Source organism: Candida theae, assembly GCF_024610275.1.
Source record: "Candida theae strain CBS 12239 chromosome Unknown scaffold38, whole genome shotgun sequence".
Classification (NCBI taxonomy): domain Eukaryota; kingdom Fungi; phylum Ascomycota; class Pichiomycetes; order Serinales; family Debaryomycetaceae; genus Lodderomyces; species Lodderomyces theae.
This window is the reverse complement of record NW_026261406.1, coordinates 79,357-105,359: the sequence shown is the minus strand read 5'-3', so window position 1 is coordinate 105,359 and position 26,003 is coordinate 79,357. Positions and strand designations below refer to the sequence as shown.

The 26,003-nt window shown below is 40.8% G+C and overlaps 10 protein-coding genes across 10 annotated transcripts; 4 read left to right on the top strand and 6 right to left on the bottom strand. All coding sequences in view use genetic code 12, as the record gives it.

Moving 5' to 3' along the window:
- Window positions 1-2,212: 2,212 nt before the first annotated feature.
- On the top strand, window positions 2,213-3,922 carry KGF57_001933 (uncharacterized protein; the record flags this gene model as incomplete). The annotated part of the gene is made up of 1 exon (XM_051751191.1): window positions 2,213-3,922. One exon carries the CDS (start codon window positions 2,213-2,215, stop codon window positions 3,920-3,922), a length of 1,710 nt encoding a protein of 569 aa, XP_051609607.1.
- A 1,081-nt stretch (window positions 3,923-5,003) lies between these two features.
- Window positions 5,004-9,779, top strand: KGF57_001932 (uncharacterized protein; the record flags this gene model as incomplete). Its single annotated transcript, XM_051751190.1, has 1 exon — window positions 5,004-9,779. The coding sequence occupies one exon, from the start codon at window positions 5,004-5,006 to the stop codon at window positions 9,777-9,779; it is 4,776 nt and encodes a 1,591-aa protein (XP_051609606.1).
- A 62-nt stretch (window positions 9,780-9,841) lies between these two features.
- PZF1 (Pzf1p) lies at window positions 9,842-11,149 on the bottom strand (the record flags this gene model as incomplete). The annotated part of the gene is made up of 1 exon (XM_051751189.1): window positions 9,842-11,149. One exon carries the CDS (start codon window positions 11,147-11,149, stop codon window positions 9,842-9,844), a length of 1,308 nt encoding a protein of 435 aa, XP_051609605.1.
- A 1,340-nt stretch (window positions 11,150-12,489) lies between these two features.
- KGF57_001930 (uncharacterized protein) lies at window positions 12,490-13,995 on the top strand (the record flags this gene model as incomplete). Its single annotated transcript, XM_051751188.1, has 2 exons — window positions 12,490-12,536; window positions 12,615-13,995. 2 exons carry the CDS (start codon window positions 12,490-12,492, stop codon window positions 13,993-13,995), a joined length of 1,428 nt encoding a protein of 475 aa, XP_051609604.1.
- Window positions 13,996-14,101: 106 nt separating this feature from the next.
- KGF57_001929 (uncharacterized protein) lies at window positions 14,102-15,142 on the bottom strand (the record flags this gene model as incomplete). Its single annotated transcript, XM_051751186.1, has 1 exon — window positions 14,102-15,142. The coding sequence occupies one exon, from the start codon at window positions 15,140-15,142 to the stop codon at window positions 14,102-14,104; it is 1,041 nt and encodes a 346-aa protein (XP_051609603.1).
- A 248-nt stretch (window positions 15,143-15,390) lies between these two features.
- Window positions 15,391-16,747, bottom strand: KGF57_001928 (uncharacterized protein; the record flags this gene model as incomplete). Its single annotated transcript, XM_051751185.1, has 2 exons — window positions 15,391-16,638; window positions 16,709-16,747. 2 exons carry the CDS (start codon window positions 16,745-16,747, stop codon window positions 15,391-15,393), a joined length of 1,287 nt encoding a protein of 428 aa, XP_051609602.1.
- Window positions 16,748-17,500: 753 nt separating this feature from the next.
- Window positions 17,501-18,799, bottom strand: KGF57_001927 (uncharacterized protein; the record flags this gene model as incomplete). Its single annotated transcript, XM_051751184.1, has 1 exon — window positions 17,501-18,799. The coding sequence occupies one exon, from the start codon at window positions 18,797-18,799 to the stop codon at window positions 17,501-17,503; it is 1,299 nt and encodes a 432-aa protein (XP_051609601.1).
- An 814-nt stretch (window positions 18,800-19,613) lies between these two features.
- HIS3 (imidazoleglycerol-phosphate dehydratase) lies at window positions 19,614-20,285 on the bottom strand (the record flags this gene model as incomplete). Its single annotated transcript, XM_051751183.1, has 1 exon — window positions 19,614-20,285. The coding sequence occupies one exon, from the start codon at window positions 20,283-20,285 to the stop codon at window positions 19,614-19,616; it is 672 nt and encodes a 223-aa protein (XP_051609600.1).
- A 436-nt stretch (window positions 20,286-20,721) lies between these two features.
- MDM10 (Mdm10p) lies at window positions 20,722-23,287 on the top strand (the record flags this gene model as incomplete). Its single annotated transcript, XM_051751182.1, has 2 exons — window positions 20,722-22,052; window positions 22,390-23,287. The coding sequence occupies 2 exons, from the start codon at window positions 20,722-20,724 to the stop codon at window positions 23,285-23,287; spliced, it is 2,229 nt and encodes a 742-aa protein (XP_051609599.1).
- Window positions 23,288-23,373: 86 nt separating this feature from the next.
- On the bottom strand, window positions 23,374-25,947 carry KGF57_001924 (uncharacterized protein; the record flags this gene model as incomplete). The annotated part of the gene is made up of 1 exon (XM_051751181.1): window positions 23,374-25,947. One exon carries the CDS (start codon window positions 25,945-25,947, stop codon window positions 23,374-23,376), a length of 2,574 nt encoding a protein of 857 aa, XP_051609598.1.
- Window positions 25,948-26,003: the final 56 nt, after the last annotated feature.

Genomic DNA, 26,003 nt, shown 5'->3' with positions numbered 1-26,003 from the left:
GGAAACTATTGGCTCTACCTGTGAAGCTGTTTCGTCGTCGTTCTTTTCTGTCATTGTATGATACTTTCAACGAACGCGAAACTGTCAGGGGCATGGGTAAACCCATGCGTTTAAATATCCCTCTGTTGTTGAGGGGAGGTTTGCTCTCTGAATCCTTCCAGGTTTTTTCCTTAATTTAAAATCACAGTAAATTAGTGTCCTCGCTATTGTTTTGAGAAGTGTGGCTGCTAATAAGATCGGAATGTCCCGTACAATTATCTCACTTTAATGTGTCTAAAAACTGAAACTTTAATTTGGCAGATCAAAATGTGGCGTCTGTCATTACACGAACAAATGCACGGCAATCGCTTTGGGGTCAATGCAAAGAGCGAATCACTGCTGCAGGATTCTCTTCCTCCTAAAAAAGGTTCAATTTGTCATTGTAACCACTATAGGATAGTGAACTCACGGATTCTCCAGGCCATATATGATGTTAACAATTTTATGAGATAGAAGTAGTTGGGGTGAATTTATTTTGAATTGCGTCTCACTTTACATAAATGTAAGTTAACGTTGTTCTGATCACATCAGATTAATTAGAATTGCGCTATCAATATCCGATATTTTCCTTTTTTTTTTTCTTTTTCGGCTGCAATGGATTTGTGATCCAAAATATATGTGCACGTGATTCCATAAAGGTTATTCTTCTTTCAGCAATTTCATGTAAAACGAGCCAAAAACTCTTTGCTTCTGCTAATGACTGCCAATAGTTTCAATATGCCCATGAAGGCTCTGGTGGTCCTTTATGTAAGGTTAGGGCCACCATTTACATTGCATGGTTACTGCACTGTTTGCTCGCATTAAAGTTTGCTGTTTTATAATGTTCAATGCATAGCTAATTACATTTATAGTTGTTGCAGGAATCCTGTTGAAATATGTGGGGATATATTTTGGTTCAGTTGTCTGTATTGTAATGGATTTAGTTTCCCTTGTAGTCGCCAACAAGAGTCAATGCACGGGCTGCCCACTATGAAACAAGACCGATCTCCTTGTTGAACTGAAGAAGAATCGATATTTAAGCGATGTAGCAACAACAAAATAAATATGGCTCTGTGATTCGCAAAGAAAAAAAAAAAAAGAAAAAAGGTAAACCTTGAAATCAGTGCACAAGATGTTATTTTACAGGGGGGAGGGAGGGGCGAGATGCTGAGCTTAGGTGGATAATAGGTGTTGTCTGTGGAGGGGGGTGCAAAAAAAAGAAAATAAATAAGAACACAAATCTAGATCCTTTAAATTTATTTACTTTTTTTTTTTCGTTCTATTTTGTGTAATGTAAATTGTCTAAATTTTCTATTGTTTTCACTTTGAGTATTCATCATTCGTATGTGATTGTAGTCAGTCAGTCAGTCAGTCAGTTTATATATATNTCACTTTGAGTATTCATCATTCGTATGTGATTGTAGTCAGTCAGTCAGTCAGTCAGTTTATATATATGTATATATATATATATATATATGATAGCAATTCAGTGAATAATCACATATTCAGATTCATACACACTATGGTGCACGGTTGAAAACTCTTCTCGTATTTGTTATTTCGTATAACAAGAGATATATATTGTTATGGGCTTGAATAACTGCCTTATCAGGAACCCTTTTGAATGCGCCATCATTTCTCAAAGATTTGCCTTTTGTAAACAGACATTTCAATGAAATTCCTAAACTTGAAATTTCACTTCCCTTCACACATAAATACTTGTTTGCTCAGTTCTTCCTCTTCTTCTTCTTCTTCTTCTTCTTTTGGTAAAAATCCAACAGAAAAATTCTCTTTTGAGAGAGATCTCTCTCTATTTTGTTTGTATATGTATATTATGTATGCAACTAATTTATAGAGAAAACAATCACAACACAACAACACAAGCACAACACAAGCACAACACAAGCACAACACAATAATAAGCAGCAAAGGAATAACATTAAAAATAAAAATCATAAAAGCAAATATACACACACACACACACAAACCTCCTATCTAGTTTTCATCTTTCCATCCAGGGTCTGTCAATAAACACACAATTTGTAGACACAGGGACACGCACACACACACACACACACACACACACACACACACACACACACACACACACACACATTTATATCCCCCTTACAAAATCTAATGACACCCTTCCCCAATTACATCTGAACATCTCACAACACTTTTTGCACCGTTCATGAGTGTTTACAAGAACAAAGGTAAAGATGACAATCACGCGAGAAGTATCCTGGACACTGTTGCTACTACTACCACGACTACCGAAAAAGAGCAAGAAGAGACATCGAAAGGAGTAGACTCACACCAATTTGAGATTCCATCACAATCTAGTCATTCGCAAACTACTCCAAGTTTTCTACAATCGCCATACAGAGGTAATGCACAACAACCTACTTCAGGCCAACCAACTCCTTCTCAAAAGACTTCTATCCCTTCTCTATCAACATTGAACGAATCTATTCAACGACCGCAGTCCTCCGCAACCGCCCCTTCCTCGCCTCAGAAAACAATAAGCGATCCGGGTTTATTAATGTTGTTGGGTCCTAATGTAAGTTCATTTCCCTTTTGTGAACTGGCCTTCATCGAGGCAATGAAGTTGAGATCAGAACAAGAACGTACTAAACAAGAGTTTTATCGAGCGGAAAGTGCAAACAAAAATTTAAACATTATGCAGTTGGCATTGCAAGCACAATTGCCGCCTAGCCAAATCAGCCAATTGCTTGCCGGTGGAATACCCGGAAGTGCCGATGACATCAAACAAAGGGAAATGAATGCACGGCTGTCGTATCCAGGTCCATCCCAACAAACCTCGCCTTATCCCCAATCTTTTCTATGGGCAAACCAGCCACCGATTCAACCACGACTCCTGCTGGAGCAACAAATTCAAATGATTCAAGCGCAGCAGAGACAGATCCAACTCAACCTTCAACAGCAACAACAGCAACAACAGCAGCAACAACAGCAACAACAACAACTACAACTTCAGCAGCTGCTACAAGCAGCTCCACCCAATGCAATCTCACAAATACCACAAAAGCGTTCCACAACCAATGATCTGAATATGAGTGCAAGCCCTAGGCAACCAAAGGGCTACAAATTTGGGGGCAATATTGCCTCAAATGCGTCACAAGAGAGACCACAGTCGCCCGCAAAGATTGGTGCTAACGCTGTTGCAAACTTGAATGCCCCCACGACCCCATTTCGTGTGCCTAGACCAACAACTTCATCATCGACGGGCAGGCGAGCCAGAGGGCATCAACGGTACAACTCGATGCCCGTGCTGGCAAGTATCACTGAGAGTACTACTCTGGGTTCAAGAACAAGGGGACCACGACATGAATCACAATCTTCCGAAAACCCTTCGCCTTCCTTGCAGTCTCCGTCTGGCGTCACGTCGACAATTCAAGTAAATCCAATACCGGCTCAACCTTTGCACGAGCAAAAGAAGCAATTGTCACAACCACTGCAGGAATCGATGCAATCTTTTCAGCATGTTATTCAATTCCATCACTGGCAACCTGAATACGGTTCTGCAACAGCAACCAGTTCCACTAATAAACCTCCCAGCCATAAACGCCATAAATCAATTACTAGGGACGATTCATCCTCTGCTTTTCATCAACTTGAATCTAGAAGCCTAGCTTTCAAAACTGGGCTTACTGGGGAGAAAGATGACATCACTGAACTGTCGTCGAGAAAGCGCAAGATTGTCGACACCGTTGATGATGATACTGCTGTAGACGAGGCTGACTTGTCAGCGGATACAAGCTTGGTGGAGACTTCATCGAAAAAGGACGAACTGGCACATCCCCCGTCATCTCGGGGACATTCTCGTCAAGAGCTGAATGTGGGCAGATACCCACATGATATTTTGACTGCTAACAAATAGTTCAAGAATCAGTTTGAAGAAAAAGTTAGGTGCTGTTTTGATTGTACAAGTACTGAATTTGTTCGTGGGTCGATAAACCAGGGTTTTTTTTTATAGACAGCGATTATATTTACTGCACACAATAGAATTAGGTTTCATTTCTAGCTCTTTAGAATTGTCGTTTGAAAAGTAACTTCAAGAATGAATAGCTGCAGTTTTACGCGAAGTCACACTTTGAATTGGAGCCATGATAAGCATCTTTTCACAGGGGATTACAATGTGACCCAACTATAATCACATTGAGCAACTCTACACAAGCCATGAATGTGTTTTCGCATTATTGGATTTCACTTTGAAGATCAGATGAGAGCCCACGCTTCCCTTTTCTACCATTACTAAGGTCATTTTTGCTGTAAGTAAGTACCCAAAATACCCAAAAGTAACAGTGTGACTTCTAATGATAAATATTTTTGCAACCATTTCTTACGAATTTTTGAAACCTTCAAAGAAAATTTGAGAATAAACTTACGCCTAAAGAGGTGTACTCCACGGGTCTCTACCTTCAACCTGACTTCTCTAACGAGGCAAATACATTCATCAATATCATGATAGGATTAAAATCAGCGATATAGACTCGAAAAAAAAAAAAAAAATTAATGGAGACAAAAAAAAGATTGCTCCCAGACAGGGAATTGAACCCTGGTCTACCATGCGACAAACGGTAATTCTAGCCACTAAACTATCTGGGAATTTTTATAAGAAATTTGTTGCTAGGTACTTCAAGACAAAAATAAGTACATCACGCTTGCACTTTTTTTCCACTTATATTCCAATTAGTACTGGCTTGATGGCTATATTTCATGATTCTCCTTACTATAGAAGGGAGGCTCCAGTAATCAAGCCCATTTTTATTAATGTTGGAATGCAGTCGGCTACGTTAATAGTCATGTCAACCACGATCGACATTTGCAAAAAAAAATAAAAAACAAAAAAAAAAAATAAATTAAAAACCAAAAACTAAAAAAAAAAAAATCAATTGTGATTGAAATCGGATCCAAAGTCATTGAGTTTTGGTCTCATCAATACTCACGAATCAGTCCTCATGAGCAGCTTTAAATATTTTACCGATGAAATTATAGAGGAATTTTCTGGAGCAGGGAGCATTGAAATATTCGAGGCGTTGGACTCGTATGAAACCTCGAATCCAGAGACCGAGGAAGAAGTTGTGCTACTCTTCACGGAAATGATCCTTTCGTATGAAGAAGGTGTGTTGAAAGTCGAGCACATTGTTGATTTCCTAAGCCAATCGATCAAGAATGATGATGTTGCACGATTGTTTTGTCAAGTGTTGAATTCATTCCCAGTTACTGAGAGTACACGTGACTTGTTAACAACACTCAGTCAGGATGGCAATGTTATAAAATCGCAAACAATTTCGCTGTATATCAACCCAGACTTTATAAAAGAAACTGATATCGTCCCCAGCAAAGTGTTGTCAAAGTCTTTGAACACAAGGTTGAGAGATAAATTGTATACACAGAAAAAGTACAATTTATTACATGAGGAAATTGAGGGATACTCAAAATTCATTATGGAGATACATTACATATTTGCAGCAGATGACACCGATTTGCAAATTGACTACGCGTTACAAGTTGTCGAGAAGTTGATGGGTCACTACAGTCTCGACCCAAACAGATGTTTGGATCTCTTGTTTGAAGTTTTATCTGAAGTTGTAGTGACCAAGGTTGATTCAATTTTGGAATTCTTTAGAAGAAGCCGATGGTGGCCCGCACAAGAAAGTGACAATTCATCAATAAAATCGCTAAGTACTGGGGGAAGTGGCATCGCCGCCCAGTTAATTGGGTTGAAGATATTGAATAATCCCAGGGCCCACGACTTGCCCGAGCTGTTCAAAGTGATGGTGTCAATTTTCGTCAAAGAGGGCTTCATAAGTTTTGGATCGGTTTATAAGTATATGCGTCCAGACGACACCGTCATGAAGGAGCTTGAAGCCAATTACCATCGAAAAATAGAGGAGGAAGTATTGAAAGCTGGTGCGAGTGCTTTGGCTTTAGCTGCTCCACTCGCAGACGATGAAAATGGGGATGCAAAAGAAAACAAAGGACCCAGTACTCCTCTGGGAAGCAACAATAGTATCCAACTACTGCTAAACTACAAGTATCAATTTTTGAAAGCTTTTCTAAGCAATGGTCTATACTGGCCGTCCATTTATATTCTTTCAGAGTACCCGTTTTTGGCAGATATAGATGACGAAATACCAAGGCTTTTGATTCGATTGTTTGGAGCAATGATTGATCCTTTGTACAAGCAGATATACCCATTTCAAGCTGAAGAGATCATTCAATTACAGGCTGCGAAAGGTGTGTATTTTTCACGAGCTGGTAACAACGTTGTCATCGAGCCTGCAAAGAAAGCGCAGTATTATACCTTTAAGCCACTTAAAAGATCACACTCAAGTAGAAGAATGTGTTATTTTTATAAAGGTTGGACCACCGATTTGCCAAATGTGGAGGATTTTGCTTCTTTGTTTTCGGCTTCGCAGGAAATATTGAAGTTCATTGGATGCAATTTTTCAAAAGATGTTGAGGTGTTTATTAAATTGTGTGACATTCTCCACTCATTTCAATCACAAGAAGGATTGAAAGAAGACATATTCCACTACTTCAGGAACTATATATTTCCAGTGATGCCATTGATACTGGAAAATTCGATTGCAATAGACAAGGCATATTCGATTTTAGCTGCTTATCCAGTAGAGGATCGTTTTAGTGTTTATGGTGAATTGTACAACAATTTGAGAAAGAATAACACAGCAATCAAAATTGCTTACGGGAGTGCTGAGAAGGCGACAAAGAATGTTTTGAAACGATTGTCCAAGGAGAATGTTAGACCAATGATGCGAAGGCTAGCTAAGATCAGCTTTTCCAATCCACTTCCTTGCTTGTTGACTATTTTGCAGCAAATTGAGAGTTATGACAATTTGAACACTTTGGTGGTGGAAACAGCGAGATATTTCAACAGTTATGGTTGGGACAATTTGACCATTGCTATTTTGATTAGACTTAGCTCTGATCGAAGATCGATTCACGATAATGGTATGGGAGAAAGACAGTGGCTCCAATCGCTCGCGTCATTTGTGGGGAAGATTTGTCAAAGGTATCAAAAGGCTATTGACACCAAAATGATATTGCTATATTTGATAAAATCATTTTACATGGGTGAAAGAACAGGGTTGCTCGTTTTGAAGGAGATGCTAATCTCAATGGGCGGTATTCAAACCACTTCAGACTTGACTATTCGTCAAATAGACATGATCAATTGTGGATCAGCTTTGCAAAAAGTGGTTTATAAAACCATTGATGACTTGAGGTTTGATAGAGTCGACTCGGGAACGCATTTGTTAAAGTGCATTCTTGATTTGGATGCAGTCAATGAGTTGATCATCTTGCTCTGTACCATGTACACAGATCTAGTCTATGATGCCGATGAAACCCAGTTGAAAGTGTTGGCCAACAGAGTCGATGATCTAGTCTCGGTGATTAAACTATTTGTCACTTTGGTCTGTTTTTTTGGTGATGGCGATATTGAAGTAATGCCAATAACAGAGTTGCAAGTAAAGTACAATGTGCCTGTCGAATGGGGGTTTGATTTGTGGAGGCAAAAAAAAGATGCCTATGGTCTTTTGGAAAACCAGGGCAAGGAATTGTGTCCTCCAAATTTCCCACCTAGCTTGTACACATTATTTTGGTGTTTAAGTTTGAAGGATGTGAACTATTCCGAATTGTTGTACACTGAAGAGTTGAGCAAGTTACAATCTGGTATCAAAGGATTGCGAGATGCAATCAGTATCAATTCGAGAGACAAGGATTTTCCTAGAGCAACAATTGACAAGTATGTGAAGGATATAGAGGACAGCGAGGCTTTCATTAAAAAGCTACCCGAAGACGAGTTGAGACACAAGAGCTTGGATGAAGCTACTAATGAGAAGATAACTGCCTTATCACTGGAGTGGTTCACCTCAACTGATCCTGAAGTGGTTGAAACATTTATAAAATCGTGCATACTACCAAGAGCAGCCCATTCTTCGTTTGACGCCGTGTTTGCAGCAAGATTTATTTTCAAGTTGCAGGAACAAAATGTTGCAAATTACTCCGCTTTTCCCGTGTTGGAGGCATTGACAAAGAACAAGATGTTGTCGTCAAATTTGTTTTCGTCTACACCCACAGAGGCCGAAAATTTGGGCTTCTTCTTTGCTTACATTTTGAAGCGTTTACACGAATACACCGATGCTGATAAAGTCAACGAGTTGCATGTGGAAGATTTTGAAAATTACCGAAACTGGGTCTTTGATTACCATGTTGTGATATTGTCCGAGGTGGAAACCGCATTTGACACACATGAGTATATGTCAAGGAGTAACACTATTACGTTTTTGAAAAACTTGCTTGGCGTTTATCCAGTCGTTGAGGATCATTGCGAGACAATGTTGAGCGTGATTGAGAAAGTGTATACGGAGGAGGACAGGGAGGACATCAAGCTCTCATCTGGAGCATTACTCAATCATCTCAAGTCAAGGGCCAAACTGTGGATACCTATTTGGGAATTTAAATCCATTAGTGAGGAAGAAAAGCAGAAAATAATAGATAGAAAGGATAGGCTCAAAAAGGAGAAAGAAGAGGCACAGACATTAGCTAGAGAAGAGGCGAAACGGAAAGAAAAGGAGGAGCGCGAGGCTCGATTGAATGAAGAAAAGAGGGTGAAGGGAGAAGAGCTTAAGAAAAAGATTGCTGCTATTAATTACGGGTCCCAGTCGAGATTTCCCAGCAGGCCATCTAATAGAATTGCTGAAACGTCAGCCAAGGGTAAATATGATGAGTATCAATCAAACAATGATGATAGAATGGATGTTGACACGAATGGAGAAAAGACAGATGCCGCATCAGGTGATTCCAATGATGTCAAGAATGGTGCTGTGTCAAAGGAGCCGGAAATCAAGAAGGAGCAAGCTGGAGCTGAAAAGGTGAATGAAAGTGACGAAGCTGAGGAGGTAGAATCTAGACCACCAAAGGAAGAAACCGATGAAGACAAAGCAAGGGCAACCAAGACTGACGAGACTGTGAATGAAGAGGAGGTTGTAAATGGAGCACGATCTGGTGTAACGGAAAAGCAAGATATGGATCACAAAGATAGCACTGAGGAAGGGAAGCATGACGAAAATGTTCAGGAAGCAAAGCAGGATGATGCTACTGAACAAAAGCGTGGAGAGACTTCTAAACAAGACACACCCACCAACGAACTTTCAAAAAAGAGACAACCACTTCCACCGCAAAGTGCAGTTACAAAGGGCACTAAAGTTAAGCAGAATCCTATCACTAGGAGAGCTCCATTGCCTCCACAAGAAAAACTTTTACCTGGTGGAGACCGATCACCGCGATTTGGCCCTAAAGCACCTGGCTTAGGGTCGGGACTGGGTCCACGTAGAGTTGGAGAAAGCTTTGGTCTCTCCGGACATAATGCTCCGCCACCACCACCGCCGCCGCCTCCGCCTCCGCCGGCATCTCAATCCCGCTCAAACTCTGGTGTCACTCGTGCGCCATTTGGTCAGAGAGAGCTGCTGCAGCTGCTGCAGCAGTATGTACTGTCGTCAAGGTCGCGTGGTGGCTTTGACAATAGACGTGGAAGAGGGTTTGACGGTCGTCTGCAGATTGGCGAGCGTGGTGGTGCCAATGCTCGCTTCGGAGAAAGACAGGGTAGGAACGACGGGAGTGGATCTGATGGAGCATACGAAAGTAATACTAAAAGAAGAGCTGATGGACAAGGAGGGAGAGGGTTTGAGAAAAGACATAAATATTGAAAACTATTGATATAGAATTGAAGTAGTAATGGAAATACACTTAAAATAATAAAGTTGATTGATTAGTCAACGCCGTCTATTGTAAGGGGGGAATTTAGCTCTTCATCTAGAGCAGCATCAAATTCCGCATCTTCATTACTATAATCTTCAAAACTTGACTCATCATCTTTGGGGTTGAGTTTGGATTTCTTTTGCAGTGGTTGCATTTGCTCTTCCTTTTGCAAGTTATCGAGAAACATCTCTATTCTTTTCAAATTCTCCTCATGCCATTTCAAGTGTCGCTTCAAATCGTATTCGCGCGCAAATACCCGATCACATTTAGTTTTTGGACATTTGATTTTGATGGAGCAGTCATTCAGAATCACGTCAATTATTTCAGATGACTTGGTTGAGTACTCTGATCCATTTGGTTTCAACACGGTGACGGACTGCTGCGCCTCTGCAGTAGTTGTTGACTTTGACTCATGATTGAACAAGCTCTTGATATCGCCACCATTTTCACTACCGGGAGATAAGGCCGTATTGAGCTGTTTCAAACTCGACATTTCAAGTCTATTCTGACCAACTCCGTTGTTCTCTTCTATAGTCTCAGGGTGAGCTTGCAATTCCTCAGGAATATTTCCATCGTGATATTCATTATAATGATCAATTAAAGCCGCCTTTTTATTGAACTTGCCGATATCACAATAGTTGCACTGCCAGACTTTGATCGCTTCATCATGGCTCAACATGTGTGATTTTAAACCTCGTTTACCCACACAGCCTTTGCCACAAACGGGACATTTGACTCTTGGGTGTTCTTGCTTGACATGGAATTGCAAAGCAGACCACGTTTTGCAATTGACAAAACATCCAGGATGGTCACATTGATATGCTGGGGATTCTCCATGGTGCTTCAACTTGTGTTGAGCAAGTTTCGAAGGACGGGTAAAAGTCTTGTCGCAAAGGGTACAAGTTAATGTCTTTTCGTGAACCGAGAGTATATGGTGTCGTAGTGATTGATGCTTGTAAAATGATTCATCACAGCCTTGATGCGTGCATCTGAAGGACTTGGTATGGGTGATTTCGTGCCGTTTCAAGTGTTGCACCGTGTTAACGCCCTTCCCACAAGTCGAACAGTGAAATGGCTTGTCTCTTGAATGTGAAACCAAGTGAGCATCTAAATGCGATTTTCTTAGAAACGACTTGTCGCAGTTTGGGTAAGTGCAGGCAAACGGTCGACTTCCAGTATGTGATCGTAGATGTTGATCTAGTAATGATGGTCTATTGTATGCCTTGTCACAGTTTTCAAACGTACAGTGATATCTCTTTGGTCTGGAACTTCCTGAGGATTTGGAGGCAATAGATAGCGTCTCGTCTTCGCTCATCATGTGTTGAGTTTCGGGATTACAATAAAATTTCTAGATGCAGCTAACAAAGCTATATCCTCATCGCGTAGAGTGACGCGGTGTATTTGTGTGTTTGTGTGTGTGTGTGTGTGTGTGCAAAGTCAGAGTCAAGCCTTCAAGATGAATATTTTTTTTTTTTTCTTCAACCTTCCCGAGATGATTAAGCTGTGGGTTGGGTCACTAGCAAATCGATATCTCTCTTGAGTGTATCGGAGCATCACTAGGGGCTGTAATAAAGAGCTAATTGTTAGAGAGACACTTCACCGTCAGAAAGACCTAAAGATGAAATATCCAAGGGCGCAAAGCATGATGTAGGGTTTACTTAACCGACTTACCAACCGCCGCCGCAAAAAAAAAAAAAAAACCTCATTACTTTACCCGATGTAATTATCTCCGGATTTACACAAACCAAAAGCCTGCACAATGACAGTCGAGAAAAGACTGCTACATGTACACTACATTAAGAAGCAACCCAATTCTTGGCGGCCCCAATTGTAAGTGTAGTCGTGACCCTTTCAAATAGGTTCAGGTCATACAGTCAAGTCCGGTGTCGGTAGTAGAGAAACGGCAACTGTCGGAGTAATGGGAACCGAATATCCGACCCATTATCCGAACGGTGAGAGTGAAATTGTATTATTCAACGACACACCGAGGCAATCCTCATCTGGAAACGGCAAGAATAAAGTTGACTACTTTATTTGGATATAATTAGTCGTCAGATGTGTGTTTAATCTTTCCTGGGCTGTGTTCCAAATGCACTCTGAGTAGTTTTCTTAGCCTTACTGCGCTGGGGAGAAAAGGAAATGCATTGTGATGGACGCAAAAAGGAAAAATGAGAATAACCAAACATCTACTTTGTTGAATGACCTGTGGCACCTTTACTTTGTAGTTACTTGGACCACTAGTCCTTATGCTGTACATCTTATTACATTCTCTGGTCCAGGATGTTTGTGCTACAGTGGAGCACATATTAATATGTGTGTTGATTTGATTAGGTAGTAACACAGACGTAGATTTAGATGTACAAGTAGAAGGGGCTAAAGAAAAAATAACCAAAAATAATAAGGAAAATTAAACAAAGATTTATCTTCAACAAAAAAAAAAAAAAAAAAATAAAAAAAGAGCAAAGAATTCAACCACCCCAAACTTTGTTGAACCACAGCAAATTCCAATTACACCTTTCTAAGATAACCGACGAATCAGAGGCTAAACAATCAACACACCTTCTATCAAGAGAAGCTTACTTTTATAAGATCCGTGCTAATTGTCAACCTAGAACCCAACGTTACTATATCGACCTTGAGATCGCATTACATTAAATTATGGGTATCAGCAATCCAATTCCAAGGAGTTTAAAGAGCGAGTCACGGTATGTACGCACAGAAACACACACACACACACACACACAAGCATTGTAAACTGAAGTATACTAACATTCACCCTTTAGAAAAGCAGCAAAGACGTTGGCGTCGTTTATCAAGCCCAATCAGATCGCCGGGCCTGACCAAATTATCCCCCCTCGGATCTTGAAGAATGCCAAAGGGTTAGCCGTCATCACTGTTTTGAAGGCAGGATTTCTTTTCTCAGGTAGAGCAGGATCGGGCGTTATTGTTGCACGTTTACCCGATGGCTCCTGGTCGCCACCGTCTGCAATTGTTACTGCAGGTGCTGGGGCGGGAGGTATGATTGGTGCTGAATTGACTGATTTTGTGTTTGTTTTAAACACAAAAGCTGCTGTTGACACATTTGCGCAATTGGGTTCAGTCACCTTGGGTACGAATGTTTCAGTTGCAGCTGGGCCTTTAGGAAGAAGTGCAGAAGCAGCAGGAACAGCATCATTGAGTTCAGTTTCTGCCGTTTTCGCATATTCCAAGACAAAAGGTTTGTATGCTGGTATCTCATTGGAAGGATCGGTATTAATGGAGAGAAGAGAAGCCAATAGAAAGTTTTATGGAAACAATTGTAAGGCAAGAAATATTTTAGCGGGACAAGTTGACACACCACCGGCATGTGACTCACTTATGAGAGTGTTGAATTCAAGAGTGTTCAGTAATAGATTGGACTATGATGAGGAGGACTTTTATGACGATGACTACTACGATGACATTCCTGATGAATTTTCCGACACTACATCTGAGTACTCGGAACGCCGTCGTGGAAGTTTAGTTGGAGCACGAGGACCAGGAGGAGGATCAAGAAGAAGAAGGAGATACTCGGATGAATACTCAGACGATGATTATTACTCGGATGAGGACGATCACGGTCGCGGACACAGTAACGGGCGAAGAGAACGGAGATATGACGACTACGATCATGGAAGAAGGGACAAGAACTATGATGATTACGATGGTGGAAGAAGAGGTGGGAGGTCACGTACAAACACTGCCTCGAGTGTGGGAGGAAGTGCCGGTTTGTCATCTGGTGGAAGAACAAGGACACCTTCTACCAGTAAGACTGGCTCTGCGTGGGAAGACGACATATATGATTCAGGCTACAATGGTAAAACGAGATCGAGGGGTAATAGTGATGTCGATAGACTAAATGCTCGCTTGGGAAATACCAGACTATCACCAAATAGAACAAATGGAGAAGCCCCATCAAGACCGCTGACTCTTTCCAAGCCCAATTTTGGTGGTGCACCGAAAACAAATTCAAACCAAGCTATTGCTCTATATTCATTCAAAGGAGAACAAAGCGGTGATTTGCCATTCAAGAAGGGAGATGTTATCGACATATTGAAAAAGACTGATACCGTTGATGATTGGTGGACGGGTAGAAATAATGGAGTAACTGGTATTTTCCCTGCAAACTATGTTGAGCTTATTTAGAGCGGGTGCAGTGAAGTGCTGAAGAACCATAGGATTGGTTTTATCTATGTATATTACAGATTGTACTTTATATAGAAGGGTGAAGAAAAGTAAACATGGATTCTCTCTACTTTGATTGCGGTGTTTGTTGGGGAAGATTGTTAATTTTGATTTTGAATACAACTTTGCACTTTAATTCTTCAATTAACTTCTTGATGCCCTCTCCAATGTTTACTCTATCTTCCCTCTGGGCATATTGTAACTTGACCACATGAAATCGAGTCAGCGGTCCTGTCGGAGCAAATCGGAATGATATCAACTCACCCAATTGACGAAATATTTCAATTAACAGTCTTTTTGGTATAAACAGTGGGATCCCATACAACAGAATTACTTGTTTTTGACGCTTCATCAATTGTGGCTTCTTATACTTTACTAACTGGAAACTGTACTCTTTAAATGCATTTATAATCTCATGATTGGTCACGGAGTAAAGCCATTCGGGCGACGACAAGACAAGTTGAATCCCAATTACTCGATTGACTTGCTGCAAAAACCAATATTGATATTTCTGGTCTTTGAAGTGGACAACAATTCCCTGATAATGGCCAAGAACCTGATAGAAGTCAATGTACGGATCCAACTCTTCCAGTAGCTGGGCCAAGATCAATGTTCCATACTCCAATCTCAAGTATACGAGAACGTATTCGGTCCAGTTGGGAGACAACTTCAACTGCCACTGAGCAGTTGCACATTGCAGAGTGTCAGTGGCAGTGCTCTGATTCAGGTAAGTGCTCACGTCAAGTAAGTGACGGGTGATCGCTATGTTTCTTGTATAGTTGTGTTGAGCGTTGAATGCTTCCTGCTTTGTATTTCCTCCTTTCCTCACTTCTTCAGCCTGACCGGCTAGGTCATCATTCCGGAATCTCAGAGATATCACGGATCCGTCTTGTTTATCTGAAGATACCTCACAACTGGTTGCATTTTTGAACGGAGAGGGTGGTTGCAAACTCGAGAACCGACAACTTAAAGTGACATCTGCAGTTGGAGCAGTTGAAGTTGGAGTAGAAATGGTCAGTGGCGGCTTTTGAGCATCCTTTTTGCGACAACCAAAGATGGCCCTCATGGTTGTGCGAAACACGGCAATCGTGTTCCCGGTTGAAACCATGATATGTGGTTCTTGTTGTTATGGAATATTTTGGTTGTAAAAAAAAAAAAAATAATAATTAAAAATAAATCAATTAAGTGTACACAAATAGAGGAGCAGATCAAAAAAATTTAGAAATTAGAATAAAGCACGAAATGTCGCTTAACTTATCGGTTCCCAAATGAAGGAGCTGGAGCCAGAGTGTACAGGTTTCGCAGACAGTTACAAACAAACAACACTTTAACACAGTCGAATCAAATGGTTTGCATCTATTCTAGTTTAAAAACATTCTCAACAAAGTGACCAACAATGACTTTCCCTTCATCAAAATTTGGATCTGCGTGTCTAACAATAGCCCCAGCATGGGTTGCCGTGGTATGCCTCAAGATTATAGGAAACTTCTGCCATCCCAAAGTGTTTAATTTTTCAACGGCAAACTTTTGTGAATCATCTAATGTAATAGGTGGGAAATTCGAAGATGAATGTGACACTTTCCAGTTCATGGCCCCGTACATGTCCTCAACAATAGTATCTTGCTCATCTTCCAACTTATTCGACAAGTTGGTGAACAACGATGTGTTTTCGTTGTATTCGTACAAATGAGACAAATTGTTTGACTTTTCACTGTGGAAATGGCGAAGTCTATTCAAAGTTTGAATTCGCTGGTAAATTGAAGAAACAACAAATGATAGACCCATTATTGGAGCATATATTGCGATTGTTCCTATCAACTTGCACCAATTCAAGGTTTTCCAGAACAATCCACGACGAGACGACGCTCCATACGTTTGTTCCTTGGATTTTTGTTCAAAGTAAAATGGTTTCGAAGCATCAATGACATTTGGCTCATAGCCCTTGATATATTCAGCAGTGATGTTTTGGGGGAATTTGTTGTAAAGTGAATTGACTGGGTCAGTCAAGGATATCGAAGAAGTAAACCAGCAGCACCGCTTATCATTAACCACGTTAGCATACAAGGATTTGTACTTGAACTGCTTCAACGCCAAGTAGAATACTGAATTTGGGTCAGCCATCCATACCAAAAGTGGCTTGCTAAACTCCCCGACTTTGTCTTTAAGAAAAAATTGGGAGCCGGTGATGGCCAAGAAATGAGGGGCAATATTGTTGTACAACCGTACTGAAAAATTTCGAGTGTGTGGTTTCAGAACACCAATATGAGGAGTGCAAAAGGTTACAAAGTTGACTGGTTCAATTTTGTCAAAGTAACCTTGTTTTAGCAAGACCCCTATGGCATATCGAGATATTAAACCACCTAACGAGTACCCAATAATGGAGAATTTCGTCACTGTATCCCCGTTTTCTCTTACTTGTTGTGTCTGCTCTAATATCTCATCAGTTATTCGTTTCCCATTGACGTCAATACCATCATAAGTAAGGTACCCTGAATGTGATCCCGTTTTGTACACTAGCAATTTGCTTCCGTCATCTGGTTTAACGTTTTCGATAAGCTGTTTCTCAATATAAGCTAAATGTGATGAGTTACCCCAAACACTACACTTGTAGTTAGTAATGCTTGAGCGTGCGAACCACAGGCTGTGAAGCTTTAGCATGTGACAATAATTGAACGTACCCGTGTACTAATATAACCAAATGGTAGTTGACCATCGCGATTGCTGAAGGAGCGAATGACTTGTGGTAAAGTGTTTTGGCAGGGTTGACTATTTAAATATCTTAGAGACAGGGATTCACTGGTGAATCTGTATCAACTACCAAAGTTTAATTCGTCTATTAATTGTCTTATGAAATTATTTACATAATTAACGCCGGTATGATTTTATATTACCCAAAAGAAAAAAAACAAAACAAAAAAACAAAAAAAAAATAGAACTCAAAACGTGCAAACTATTTTTCCTTAACTCCTTTAAACTCCACCGCACTGATATTGATAAGAAAGAGACTGGTGAAGGCAAACATATCAAGCGCCATAAAGTTGTATCTACGTAGGTTGGCCGCGCAAGGTTGACAGAAGCGGTAAATAGGAGTTTGTAGCCCTTTTAACAACTGTTGGGAGGGGGGGGGGGGATGGGTGCACCAAACTGGACCAAAAAGAAACCGTTGTTTCCTTTTTGTGCACTCTCCATAAATAGATAAAAAAGATTGTTGGGGGAGCACGCGATAGACTGGATCTCTACTCAGTTTATGCTCGCAGGGGTGGGGGTTATACGCTATAGCTTGCGTAGACAAAAGTTCAAACGAGCTACTGTTGCTGTAGTAGAGTGGAGTTTACGCAATGATATGAAACCACTCAAGCTCTATATGGTTCCTTTTACTTTGCTAGTCTATATACAAGGTGTAAGAAGTGAGCCATTCGCGACCTCCATCAAGTGGATATATATCATTCACCGCTTGTACACTATTTCACAAGCAGCTTTGGATTATAACACCAGTTGCAACTCCAACGTTTAACGAGTCCACGATGTCATCATTTTCTCTGTACTTTTGTACTCCAACAAGAAAATCACTTCTCAACTTCATATTGGTCCTCACCCCCTTTCCCTCACTACCGATAACCAACATTACTGGAGTTCGCTTCAATACTGTTTTCAAATCCCCTAGGTTAATGAATTTATCCTTCAAGCTCATTTCAACCTTGTAATTCTTATCTTTTAACTCATCAAGATTTGATTCATCAGGTTTTGCACTTGTGCTAATTACATTCCAGCCATTCTCACGTACAGAGTCAATAAACTTTAAGCTTCTATCAGTTTGGTAAATATCAATAAGATCCAACGCCCCGGACGAGGCTTTATTGGCCACAGGGCCCAATTTTGCAGTAGTGTGGTCTGGTATAACAATGAAATCAACACCAAAGAAGTATGCAGTTCTCAAGATAGAACCCATGTTCTGAGGATCTGTGATTTCGTCCAAGTATAAGGCCAATGGAAAAAGCTCATCCTCGTCTTGCTTTCTCAAGACAGATCTTTCTTTTTCCACATCCACCCCATCTTCATCTTCAACCGTGATCTTGTAACTACCATTTTCTACATGGCCACAGCTTTTGATATAAGGAACATCCAAAGCTTTCGTTTTCAATACCAAACCGTTGTGGACTCCGTTCTTGGACAATATATTTAACGCATTCTTGTCCCTCACTTGCTGTACCTTGACACCGTACTCTTTTTTGGCTTGTTTGATGACTCCATTATCATCATCGGCATTGAATGTGTAAAGACCCAAAATTGGTCTTTTGCGAGCTTGCAAGACAGATTTTATAGGATGAGTACCATAGACAAATTCGAAAAAAGTACTCAAACCTCCACTATTTGTGCCACTCTCCATAACCTCCTTAGCACTTGGCCCGTTGTAGTTGATTTCTTCTCTTGACCTTTTGAACCCCTCTGTTGACTCCAACTTTTGTTTTTCATGAGCCTTCTTCATCTCCCTGTACCTTCTTTGCCTTGCAACTTTCTCCTGCAAAGCTTTCCGCCTTTCGTCAGGCATATGTCCATACTTGCGCTTGAAAAACCTATCCTTACTGATTCCCTCTTGTTCCCATGGCTTTAACTCCTTTTTGGCAGCAGGCAAATTCTTTTCAAATGATCGTATTCCATTCTTGGGATTTGCATGATGAGGACGATAAAGCGGCTTAACGTCTTTGCTTTTGTATAGTGTCGTGAATTTCGAAAAGTGTCTTCGTACTTGAAACTGCAAATACATTGTGATCGATCATAAAGAAGACAAACCTCACTCTGTAAGTGATCTATTATGTCATCGGGTAAAAAAAAAAAAGTGTGCGGCGTTTGCCCAAGAGAGAAAATTAGGAATTCTAGCAATCATCAATTTTTCATCATTTTGTTTTTAAATTGAGCAACTGTACGAACTTTGACATTTCTGCTTGCAATTAATTTGAGCTCGTTGTGACTTCTATTTAGAAGAATGCCAGTTTGATGTCGACTACAATGAAGATATTGCGTCCACCTGTTGGTTGGCTACGATGCACCTATCAGTGAGGACCGAATCAGTTTTGCATTTTTGTCGCGTTCATCGAAGTGGGTCGTACACCATCTTCCACTTACCATTCACCAATTGGATAAGCTCATGGGGCACCTTTTATGGAAATGGGTCGAACCCAAATACAGTGTTGACTTATGTTCTGTGGTTGGCTCTTTTTTTTTGTTTTTTTTTTTTTTCTTTTTTTTGCCCTTTTCCATTTGATTGAAAGGCTTTCTCCTTGGGACTGGCTTTTGGGAGTATACAAAGTGTACTCATTATCGAAAAATATTTCGTCCAAGATTAAGATGAGGTGATCCCTCGCGGCCATGAATCTATTGGTGTATTAGTTGGTCTAAACATTTACACGTCAACTTTAGTTTTGACTCTTTTGTATACATTGAGAATCTACAATTTGTAGATTTGTTTGTGTTAATGCTAATCAATTTGTAGGCTCTGTTGAATTGAGTGCTCTATATGATAATTCAAGACTGATAAATATGTCTATATGCTATCTGAATACGTTGCAAAGTAAACACAACTACGATAAAACACCCTTGGTGCTTGGCACGTCATCTTTACCAGTCTTGGAAGTTGCTTCCTTAATGGCAATTGCCAATGCCTTGAAAGCACTTTCAGCTCTGTGATGGTCATTAAAACCCCTCAAGCAATCCACGTGAATGGTGATAGAAGCCAGCTGTGCAAAGCTTTCTAAAATGTGAGGGATCATTTCCGTGGATAAATCACCAATCTTTTCTCTTTTCAAACCCAAATCGATTACAGCGTATGGTCTATTGGACAAGTCAACGACTGCTCTGCTCAATGCCTCATCAAGTGGTGCGTATCCGTGACCAAATCTCTTTACACCTTTGATTGGGCCTAATGCCTTGTTGAATGCAAGCCCCAACGCAATACCAACATCTTCACTTGTGTGGTGGTCATCTATGTGTAAGTCTCCAATACACTCGACAAGTAATGACCAGCCTGAGTGCTTGGCTAATGCATGGAACATATGATCAAGAAACCCAATACCAGTTTGAATGTTGATTTGTTGGCCTCCAGTGTATTGAGCAGCATGTTCCTCCTTTTCATTTTTCTTCGGAAGAATAGAGTGAGCTATACTGACAGGTCCTCCGTCTAAACTAATTGCAACCTGTATTTTTGTTTCATTGGTGTCTCTTTTGATGAAAGCTTCTCGGCGTTGTTCTGACATTTTGGTGTGTTGTTACTAGTTGAAGCGTAAAGAAATTTGGGGAAACAATCATTCACCTAATCAATCGGGGGCTCTAGACTGAAAATAAAATTTTCGGTTCAGTCATTTATTGAGTGCGTCGTAAGTTTTGTAGTTGCGACACTACACTTTACACAATGGTCGCTAACAGAGTACGGCCCAGAACAGCTGTAAACACAATTTCACTTGAGCAGACTTTTACTTGTTTCAATAATGTCTTGAGTTTGAGCTTTGAGACGATCCAATTGCAGACAGAACCATGTACAGCAAAGTTTCAGCGTCAGCAAGTGCGAATCTTTCTCGTTTGGTTGTGTTTTACAAAATATCAACAAAATAAACAATCTCCTCCACCCGAGAAGATCCAATTCTCGGGGAACCCAAACAGAGGCCCATCAAGGTCGCTAACATGTACACATATATGGAATACCTACAGAAGTGCTTTTACAAAACCACCAATTGGAATGAGGATAACATATTTTCCAATGTCACAGCAACCTCCGACGCTCTACTCAATTTCCCCATACCCAATGGCTTGAAGTTGGACTCTTCATCAAAGTCAACTGACTACCTGGCTTCCTCGTTTACGCTATCAAATTTCCGCCAAATAAATGGCTCCCTAGCCTATTTGTACTCTCTGACTCCATTGATCAACACAATGGGTACAAAGGATATATCTTTGCAAGATGCAATAGCAGGATTCAGAATAATAGAACCCACAATGATGCCAAATTATGCACAAGATGAGACAGATTTGACCAACACCCCCAATAAAAAACCCATGCTACTATACGGGCGTATGTACTTCCCTGGTTCAGCGTTGGAGGCCATGATTATCAAAAGACTTAGCGAAAACACCCAGTTTTTGATCAAATGTGTAAGCCATCCACAATTGGAGAAAAATGGAACTGTCATTGTTTATTTGCAAAATAATACTGCAAAGTACCTGAGAGAGCTCATTTACTCAACCAATGAATCCTTGATTGGAGTGAGGTGCCTATACAACTGGGGCACCGCGATATCCAAATCCATCAATCCGCATCTAGTACCAAAGTTTGAAAATTCAGTGGTCTCGCTAGGGACAGAGTTGTGGTTTGCAGCGAGATCTATGAGTCCTGGGCTTTCCACCGCATTAAGATATTCGACAAGATCAACATCCACTGGGAAACCACTTACAATGACGTTGGCAGTTAATCCAATTTTGGGCCATGTGTCTCTGACATACACAGTGAAGACATCGGTTGCGTCCACATTTTGCTCCAAATATGACTTCAACTTCTTCTCCTATGCTAGCAATTTATCCCTTGGGTTCGAGTTGTACAGCTACGCACAGAGAAAAACCCCAACCCCACCTGCCATTTTGAATACTGTTGAAGAAGAAGATTCAACATCTCATTTAAGACATAACATGGATGGTAGCCGACGGATAAGAAAAGGCTCATACAATCTGCGCAACAGGGCGCATTTCGACACGCACACAAGGGACTATCACACTCATGAACCACTTCAACACAAAACCACAAGCAGTACGCCTACCCACAATAGTGTAGTGGTGACTACAGCATTCCAGAACTTGGTGAATGAGAGTGATTTTTCGAGCGTTTTGAAGGTGTCTACAAGCTTACGAGACAACAGCGTCAGATTGTTGTGGGAAGGTCGGTTGAGAGATTTTTTGATCAGTGCTGGAACTAGAGTATCATGGAACCCAGTAACAAATACCCCCGAAGTGAATAAGCTAGGTATCACGTTATCGTATGCTTTCTAGAGATGTTTCTAGATGTCGATTAGATTATTATAGACGTTACGAAATTAAAAGTGCGTGGTAGCATAGTTAGTAGTGAGATTCAAATTTTTTCTTTTTTCTTTTTTCTTTTTTTTTTCATTTTTTCTTGAAAAGTTGGTGAAAGGGCTTTTTCAACTTACACCACGCTTATCAGTCGCTACGAATGTCAACGAGCAAGGAACTTTTTGACTTGGTGAAAAGCTCAAGGCTAGCTCAAGTAGCGAAACCTCATCTGAAGAATATCAGGGTTCAGTCAAATATCCCCACCCACCAGACAATTTTCACACCATCCTCAAGCGCATATAGATCAAACTATGGTTTGAAAACCGCATTACCTTCAAAGATTGGGAAGTCACATATTTCATTCAACGATGTGGACAACTACAAAGGCATGCCTGATGTCGAGAAAAACTCCGGACACCATTATACTCAGTTGATGTTTCAAGAGTTGGGAATGCCATTGAGAACCCACTTCACATCTCAAAACCCATTATTCCCACACCCTTCTAACAAGAGCAGCAAAACACAAAGAGAAGGAAGCTTGACCAATCTTTTGAATTTGAATACCAGAGCAAACACAGAGTCAGTGGTAAAGGTTCTCAATAATAATCCAAAATTGTATCAAAATTTTAGACATTATGTTGCAAAAAACCACCCAAAGGTTTTGCTCACCACCACTCCCCAGTCTGAGATTATAGCGTTGGTAAAAGACTTTTTAAGGAATTCACAACAAGTTTCAAAGAAAGAAAATACCGTGCACGATAGATCGAGAGACAACACTTACAATATTCAAGGTACAGGTGGGTTTTCCTACAATCAAAGAGGACGACTTCAAAATACTCCCAACGGTATCAGAAATAACACAGTTACAACTGGTAGAATTGTGGGAACGAAAGAAGCCGCAATCGGAGGATTCGTTGCCAATGTAATTGATCGTTCTATTGCCTTGCAAACCAATTACGCTAAAAACTACCCTGGAAAACAACCCAGACAATTCACCATGCCTTTCAAGATTAACGAGGCCGAATTATCCGAGGATGGTTCTGTACGATTATTTGCTGAGGGTATCAAGACTGGGAAATGGTCTGATGCTGATGAGAGATATCCTACATCTGGTTCTTCATTTGCCAACTCATCGGAAAGAGTTAAAGCCGACGACGAAAGCTTGGAAAGTTTGCTCAATTTGATCCTTCCTTCCAAGTAAAATAAAAACTAGCCCTGCCATTACTTGTATAAACCATGTAAATAAATGTTAGTCGTGATATAAAACGAGGTTTTTTTTTTTCGTGATCAAGCAGCGACGCCATTGTCGTCGTTTTGCCTGGTCACCGAGCCTTGCGATTCATCTATCTTCACAGCGGGGCTTTCACTCTTTTGAGGCTCTTGGGGTTCAGAAGTACTCCCAACTTCAACTTCAACAACAGCATTTTCTCTTGCAGGTTCTGATTTCACCGCCGAAGGATTTGTATGCTTTTCAACAGATTGATCTGCCTCTTTGGCCCTTTTCTTTTTGGGGTATTTCTTAGGTTCTACTTTTTCTTGAATAGTTGGTATACCAGTCATCTTCTTTTCTTCCTGATTTAAAGACACTCGCGCAGTTTCAGCCAAGGCGGCATCAAGCTTCCCATCTACTTGATACCAAAGTTGGTAAGGGTTTACTCGATTCCCGGTCTCCAATATGTGCTCCATCTTTTTGCGCACCTTGTCAACAGGGTCCAAACTGTTGACAAAAATCGGCACGAACTTATTGGGGACCCCATGAATTGTAAACGATACACTTGAGTAGGAATAGACAGGTTCACTTGGCGGTATGAACGACTTTGGGGCTGCTTTTTTAGGAGGAGGTCCTCTACGTTTCTTTTTACCTCTTCTTGGAGGAGGCGCCCTTCTTTTCACTGGCACCGTGGACTCTTCCTCGAACTTTTCTTCTTGAATAGTAGCATCTCCTTGATCGTTTTCTGCTGCATCCGCCATAGTCGAGCCTTCAATAGCACTGGGACTCTCTTCTTTGATATTAGCATCGTCGTCGTCGTCGTCGTTCGTGGCAAAGAATACCTCTCCATTTACTTCTCCAGCCATTTTATCCTCCTCTTCAGTGACAGCCTTGTTTTTCTCTTTCTCCTCTTCTTCTCTCTTTCTGTCAGCCTCTTGTTTCTCCTTCATCTTCGATTGATATTGGCTAAGCTCAGTCTCGTATTTATCCATAGCCTTTTGGTTATGAATCCATAAAAAGCTTACTAAAATGTCCTTATTGTCGCCGTTATCACCATTATCAGAATTAATTGATGTAGATGGCTCCATCACTTCACAAATTGCAAATTTTGGAAACTGAAATCGGACATTTGGATTCTCAAGAAATTCAAACAACACAGTGGCGTTGACGATATACTTCTCTTGGAATGCTGTCAACTTTTGGTCCTTGGGGATATCCTTCTTCAAGATCTTCTTTTTCTTGTCTTGTTGGCCAATCGCCGATGGTGAAGTTCGAAGGTCTTGCTGAAGGGTCCGAGAGTCGATATTTTCTTGCTTGACTGAGGATTGACCGGAACTCATCTGAGAAGGAGCTTCAACACTCGAATTCGCTCCGACAGCTTCAACTTCATTATTTGAAGGGTGTCCATCTAACGATGGTCCTTGTCTATCATGACTACTAGTCGCGTTTTCTATACCGTTTCCCGTTGTGGATGAATCATTCTCTTGCAGTGCTTGCTGCTTAGAGTCCTCTTTCTGATCGTGGCTCGTATTAACGTTGCTGCGGTTTTCTTCCAAACGACGCTCTTCCACAACTTCATTGTCTATTTTTGCGACAACCTCGTTGATAGTTTCTTCACTATGTGGTGGGTGTCCCAAACACTTAGCTTCTCGGATGTATTTCTGAAATAGCAGAATTTGAGAAGTCGTAGCACGGCCACTGGCCACCTCATTCATCAAATCATTCAAAGCTTTGTTTTTAGACCCGATATAATTAAGATTAGAGATCATTCTTTGGTTATCGGGTGACTGCAAATCTCCGTGAGTTCTTGCGATGGGGGGAGACGGCGTCATCGATATCGTTTTGGATTTGGTATCTTCTTCAACTTTTACAAGGTTCACATCCTTTTTGCCTTTCAAGCTTGCTTTTGAAGCCTTTATCGAACTTTTAGAACCTTCACGCTTTTCGCGCTTTTCGCGCTTCTCCTCATTGGAAGTGTTTGACTTGAGTGGCGCAGCTTGACCCTGTTCCTCTTTCCGTTTAAGTAATTCCTCTCTCTTCTCAATCTCCTTCTGAATCTTTCGCTCTTCCCGCTCCTTCTGTTCTTGCTCACGCTTAATCTTTCTTTCTAGCTTCTCCTGCTCCCTTTGTGCCCTCTTTTCTTCTCGTTCTCGTTTCATCCTTTCCTTTTCTTCTTTGGTATCGCTTCGTTCATCCTTGGCAATGAACACTCTAATTTCGAAAAAGTGTACCCCTATGCTCAAACCACATTCTAGTAGTTTCACCATTATGTCTCTTGCACTAATGTCATTATTTAGAACGCAAGGTCTATTAGCATATATGTCATCCCTCTTCAAATGTTCTGGGATCGGTTTGTCTTGCTCCATCAATTTTTTGATGTAACTGGATTGTTTGACCCAGTACAATTGAAACATAGGACATAGTTTCAAGTAGCTGGATCTTGACTTAATCAACGATAAATAAAGCACAGCAGTGTCTTTGATTGTAAGAGGTTGGTTGAGAAAGCTTGTTTGAGATGATGCAGTGTACGACACGGGTAATCCATGCACGTTCTCAAATGGGCGGATTATCTGCTGGCTTTGCTCCTCCTGCTCTTTCTCAATCTCATCTCTTCTCAGCGAGGTGATTCTTCGTCTAATTCGAGCCGGCATAAGTATTCGAGAGTGAAGATACTTGAGTTGGGTGATGAACTGTATTTGTAAGCGTT